Source organism: Pteropus alecto, unplaced genomic scaffold, assembly GCF_000325575.1.
Source record: "Pteropus alecto unplaced genomic scaffold, ASM32557v1 scaffold139, whole genome shotgun sequence".
NCBI classification, from domain to species: Eukaryota; Metazoa; Chordata; class Mammalia; order Chiroptera; family Pteropodidae; genus Pteropus; species Pteropus alecto.
Window position 1 is genome coordinate 1,329,011 of NW_006443567.1, and position 5,645 is coordinate 1,334,655.

General features: G+C 47.3%; 1 protein-coding gene across 1 annotated transcript; it reads right to left on the reverse strand.

Annotated features, from left to right (window-relative positions):
* Positions 1 to 1,387: 1,387 nt before the first annotated feature.
* LDOC1 (LDOC1, regulator of NFKB signaling) lies at positions 1,388 to 2,671 on the reverse strand. The gene has a single exon (XM_015598756.2). It carries the CDS (start codon positions 2,609 to 2,611, stop codon positions 2,168 to 2,170), a length of 444 nt encoding a protein of 147 aa, XP_015454242.1. The 5' UTR covers positions 2,612 to 2,671; the 3' UTR covers positions 1,388 to 2,167.
* Positions 2,672 to 5,645: the final 2,974 nt, after the last annotated feature.

Genomic DNA, 5,645 nt, shown 5'->3' on the forward strand with positions numbered 1-5,645 from the left:
CAACTTTCCTGGCCTGAGAAATAACTCCTGTCCCAGGCTTTGCCTGTTCCCCAAGTAAACTGGCTCTCTTTGACTTCATGTCAGATTCTAAAGAGTAAGTGAGATCTTGGCCATGCTCTCATTTCCACTCTCCCTGAGCTTGCTCTGCTCCTCTTCATAGCAACTAAAGCCAAGATCATAGCGAGAGACCTGCCTCCCAAGCAAGACTTTGGTTCTCAGGCCTGGTAGTAACAGCCCGTGTGTACTGTAGCAGGGAGAATCCTAAATACCTCATGGGTGTGACTTCATCAAATCCACACCTCTGAGGTAATCAGTATCTCATTTAATCCACAGAGTGGTTTACCAGTACAAATAAAAAAAAATACCCAGCCTCAAAGGGTCTTCTTAAACAATAAGGAAATTTATTATCAAAATTCATTATTAGTCCTAAGGTATGGCTGGCTCCGGGCATGGTACAATGACATTTGGGCAGATATAGATGAGAATGAGAACTCTGTACTCCTCAAATCCTCACGAACCTTCCTGGATGGCAGAGGCAGACCCCACAAATCCCTCAAGCAAGCTTCTCTGATTTAACATTTCAATAACTTAACCTGGGATAACGACCTCACAAAGGTATGAAGATTCTTCTCAGCACCCAGGGCACTCCCTTAAGCTTCTGAGCCCCCTCCACCCCGGCCCACTGATCTCAGAATAGCTCAGCCATAGAAGGTCTGGTTCAGGAGATAGCCAGGCACCTTGCCAATTTCCATATACAGGAATCTGGGGCACAGGTATAGGTGAGGATTCTAAGGGTGTCTGCCCAAGGAGGGTGAAGCATTGAGATCAGGCTCTATTTGTTATAGTGCACTTACTCAGGATCCAGAATTTAATGTTAGCTCAAGCACCTGAAAGGGGGATTAACATAGTGTGCTCCATTATCAGTTAAAGCCTGAACTCAATAGCACCCCACAGGCAATAATGATGAAGGGGCAGAACTTCCCTGGCAGTGTTGAGAAAGGAACCAATAGGCTCAGGAAGATAGGAACATTTTATGTGTCCTGATTTATGCCTGTTGTCTCAGTCTAATCATTAATAGTGCCCCTTTTCACTCTCAAAAGTGTCCCAGTGTGGGATAAGCTCATTCGCCCTTTACCCATGTCACCCTGGAGGCCCCAGAGGACATTCCCTTCACCTGAGCTTTAAGAAATGCCTTGGTAAGAGAACCAGAATCCCTATGAAGCCCTGTGGTAGCTGTCCTCTGTAGCCTAGAGATGACAATGGAGAACACTGAGATTGAACTAAGTTTCCTGATCTCAATAGGAATAATGGGAGTCAGAGTGAGAGTGGTAGAGGCCAGTGATAGCCCTTAACCATTAAAAAGACACTCCTTTTTTTCGTAGTGCTTGATATTTATTGAAAAGAACGCCAAATGCTTTTTCCAGGTAGTAGTGAGAAGCTGGGCTAAGTGCCTGTTTTGGTTTGTTTTTTAGTGCTTTTGTCCAAATGCGCACATCTGTGGGACTGCTGCAATTTTTAAAGGAAAAATGACAGCTGTGCAAAACTGGTGCATAGGAGAAAAGCAATGTCTACGATTTAGCTGCCAAGCACACTAGGCCTCTGCAGCAAGCACGGGAGAGCTCTGGAAATAGATAAGGAACTAAGTAGGTTGAAAGAGTGGCCCCTTCAGGGCTAGGCGATCTGTCCAAATAAATGTCCAAGGAGGTGGAGCCAACTCAGGCATTTTTCTAGGTTGGTCCTTAGCTCCAAAGGCGGCGGTCTGTCGCTGAAGTGTGGTGGACGGTGGTGTAGTGGCAGCTGAAGTCTCTGGGCAGATGTAGGCCTGGCAGTTGGCAGGGCTGTGCATAGTCTGACCAGTTTGTAACAGGGACCTGCCCTATAACTGGGGCTCAGGACACAGTCCAAATTAGCAGGGGTGCATCCTGGGGCTGGCCAGAGTGGGTGAGAGCGCGCTTCAGAGCGAACCCCCAGCCCCAGCAGCAGGTAACTAACTGGAGCACAATTCCTGGAACAAAGACAAGCACTCTGGGGATGACGGAGAGAACCAGAGGGCAGGGGTAGGGTAGAAGATCCGAGGGCTAGGGGGTACACGACTGCTCAGGGCGGGGCTGGGGGGAGGTGGCGGCGTGAGGGGCCCTCCCCCTTGGAGGCCCGAGGGTCTCCGGGCCTAGTAATCATCCTCCTCTTCGTCATCACCGTTGACTTCTTCGTCGTCGTCCCAGCCAAAACACTGTTTCATCTCATCAAGAAAGGCCCGGTAATCACTCAGGATGGGGCTATCCATCTCGATGTAGGGCACCACCCACTCCTCGGCTTCCCCGGTGAGCAGGCTGATCAGGAAGGCCACCTTCATGGCGTCGTTGCAGAACCGGTTCTCGTTGACAAGCATGTAAGACGCCGTCTGCACGATAAACTCGGGGAGACGGGAACTCTCGCCGTTAAACGTTTCGGGGAAGGGCACCGGACAGCTCGGCGGACGTACCTGGCGCAGCAGGGTGGCCCTCTCGCACACCAGCAGCCGCAGCTGTTCCATGAGCTGGCTGTTCTCGATGCTCAGGGCGCGGTGCCGCATCAGGAGCGCGTGCAGCAGGAGCACCAGCTCGTCCACCATGGCGAACAGCTTGGAAGAGCAGGACTGGGCTCAGCTCTGTTCGGGTCGCCTAAGGTGCGCACGGACGCCTCGCAGGAAGTGCGTGTCCAGGAGGCGCGGGTGGCCAGGGGCTGCGCAAGACCCGCCCACAAAGTCGCTCACGCGGCCGGCGCGGCGGTGAGGGGGGAGGGAGCGTGCCCGCAGAATATACCGGCGCAGCGTGGGGGCGTGGTCAGAGTGGGGTGGGTCGCAGCGACGTGACCGGGAGGGCGTGGCCAGGGAAGGGGCAGGCAGGGTCTTGAGGCTGAGAGCTGGTAGTTCTCTAGACCACGGCAGGGAATTGTGGCCAATCCCTGGATGTGAGACCGGTATTAGCCGGGACTCAGCCACCTCTGATACCCATCTCTCAGAGAGGACCAACCTGTTCAAGTTTAAAGGATTAACCACCCTTCAACCCAGCCGACTCACACAATTCAGTGTTTTCCGATGGGCCTCTGGCCACCAGATTTCGTTTGTGCGATGTTTGTTAACACATTTTCTTGTTTATTTAAATCTCATTCACCCAGAGTGAGCTATTAGCACTGCTGGCTGTAATGCGGGAGTTACACATTCTTTAAGAGTAATGAAAGAACCTCAGGGGTCCTGTCTGTCAGACAAAACGGTATTTAAACAAGAATTTTCTTTAGCTGGGAAGTAATATATCTATCTTTTTATTATTTTTCTAAATATGGAAGTATGAAAAGTTCTGCAAAGTCATCTGATAACTTTCAGGCATCCCGCCTGCCTATCTTTGACTATTTCATATACTAATATTACTCTCCCTTGACCACTGGATATTATTCTTTGCTTAACAATGAAGACTTGTGTTGGTAAATGGTTTTGTTTTTGTACTTTGAATGTGATTACTCAAATAGTTATGTCCAAGACCTTACAACCAACATTTTCTGTTGGCTTTGCTTTTAAAATATATTCCCAGTTGAATCACTGCTTCCACTACCAACCAGATCCCAGCCTTTCTTTCTTTCCGGGATTGCTGCAACTTATCTCTTAGCTTTGACTCTTCTCTTCCTACAGCATATATATATTCTCTACACAGGTACAGGAATCCTTTAGAAGAAAATTTAGATCTCTTCATTCCCCTGCTCAAAACCTTCCAAGAGTTTTTTTCTTCTCAAAATAAAAAGCAAAGACTTAGTCGTGGCCAACAAGGCTCTGCCTCACCTTCTATGCCTCTGCACTCCCTGCTGTGCTCTAATCACGTAGTCCTTACTGATTCTCACACACATCAGGTAGCTCTGGTCTCAGGACTCTGGTCTAACTGGACTCTCCCCAGTTAGCTGCCTGACTCCTTCTCCCACTGTTTTCGGAGAGGACTTTCCTGACCACCTCATCTATCAGAGCACCCTGCTCTCTGCCAGTAATTTCTAACCCTTCACCATGCTTCATTTCGTTACATAGCATTTATCATACTGAGAAGGGACATCACTTGTCAAATTCTTAATCTTTTAGCAGGTAATGAAATGGGACATCTCCTGCAGAGTTAATCTTTTTAGTAAACCTAGTTAAATTTTCTTCCCTTCTTCCTTTGGAAAAAAAGGCCCTCTCCTTCAAATCCTGATAATTGCCTCAAACTGGCGACTCAGATCCTCTGGCTACTGATAAGGGTCATCAGCTCATTGTTAGCAGAAGTGGTATTAAGCCAGACAGGGCCCTTAGAATCTGAGAGGGGAGCGGACTTTAGGCCAAAGGTCTTTTTTCACTCTTTAGTAAATATCTTAACCAAGCCTGTTTCCCTTTACTCGCTTAATAGGCAAATCAATAATAGAAATTAATAGATATGTAATTTAAATAATAAGTTTGTATCTTCTTTTCTTTGTCTAGGGACTGAGGTGGCACTTTAGCAAGAAACCCAAAACCCCACCCTGAATGAGGCAGAAAGGGTAAGCGCACCATGAAATACTTATAGGCTGGCACTCCGAGTAGATACGGAAGAAGAGACCGTCCGTCCCTCAACATCCATACTAATAATAAGGGGGTTCATGGCTCTTAGAAAAGAGGTAGGCAGGAAAATTAGTTAAGGGGTTTCGGGTCTGCCTGCAAAGACACTGAGGTCATCCTATCCTAGAAGGGGTCCGCCCTAATCCACCCACAATTAAGCAAGCCAAAAGGCATTTTTTTTAACTCAAAGAAACCATTTGGCAGAGAATTAGGTACCAGTTTAAGCCAGTCACTCACAGCTGCGCAATGAAGGCCCCAACGACCTTCAACTCACCTGAACCTCATTATACCATCATTATAATATGATGCATATGCCCGGAAGTTCATTAATGTCCTTATAACAGACTGAATTCTAGGAACAAACATGCGCAGAAAGCAAATGATGAATCACTGAGTCATGTCAATCATAGTTGTCAATCAAGGAAGCCCACCCCTCTAAGAAAAGTAACCACCCACAAATAGGGATAAAAACCCTGAAGGCTTTGTCGCCAGGCCTTTTGAGCCACGCCTCTCTTGCTCAGGCCCGCTTCACGTCTGGAAGTGTACTTTCCCTTCTAATAAAGCTTTGCTTTTCTACTGTATTTCGATGTCTTGCTCGATTCTTTGTTCGAGACATCAAGAACCTGGACAATGCATCGGGAAAGGATCCCCACTCTCCAGTAACAATACTAGCAACCATCATATCATATATGTTGGTTCATTGGTCTGCCTCCACTTCAGAACGTAAGTCTCTGTGGACAGAGACTTTGCTTTATTAGCTGCTCTATTCCTAATGCCTGGAAAAGTGCCTGGCCCAGAGTCAAAGCTCCATGAATGTTTGGCAGATGAAAGATTCTCCGGGTATAGATGTTGAGATAAAATTTAGAAGGGGTGGCTGCACAAAGTGTCCAAGAATACTCTTCAAACTGTCCAGTATGTTCTATCTCTAATCATGAATCAGTCTCCATTGTGATATGATGACTGACATAATAAAAACAATGGTTAAATAATTTTTTGAACCCTCTTCAGTCTTTTTACAATAGAATTGAACAGGCGTTCACAGAAGTGAGAGGCTGAG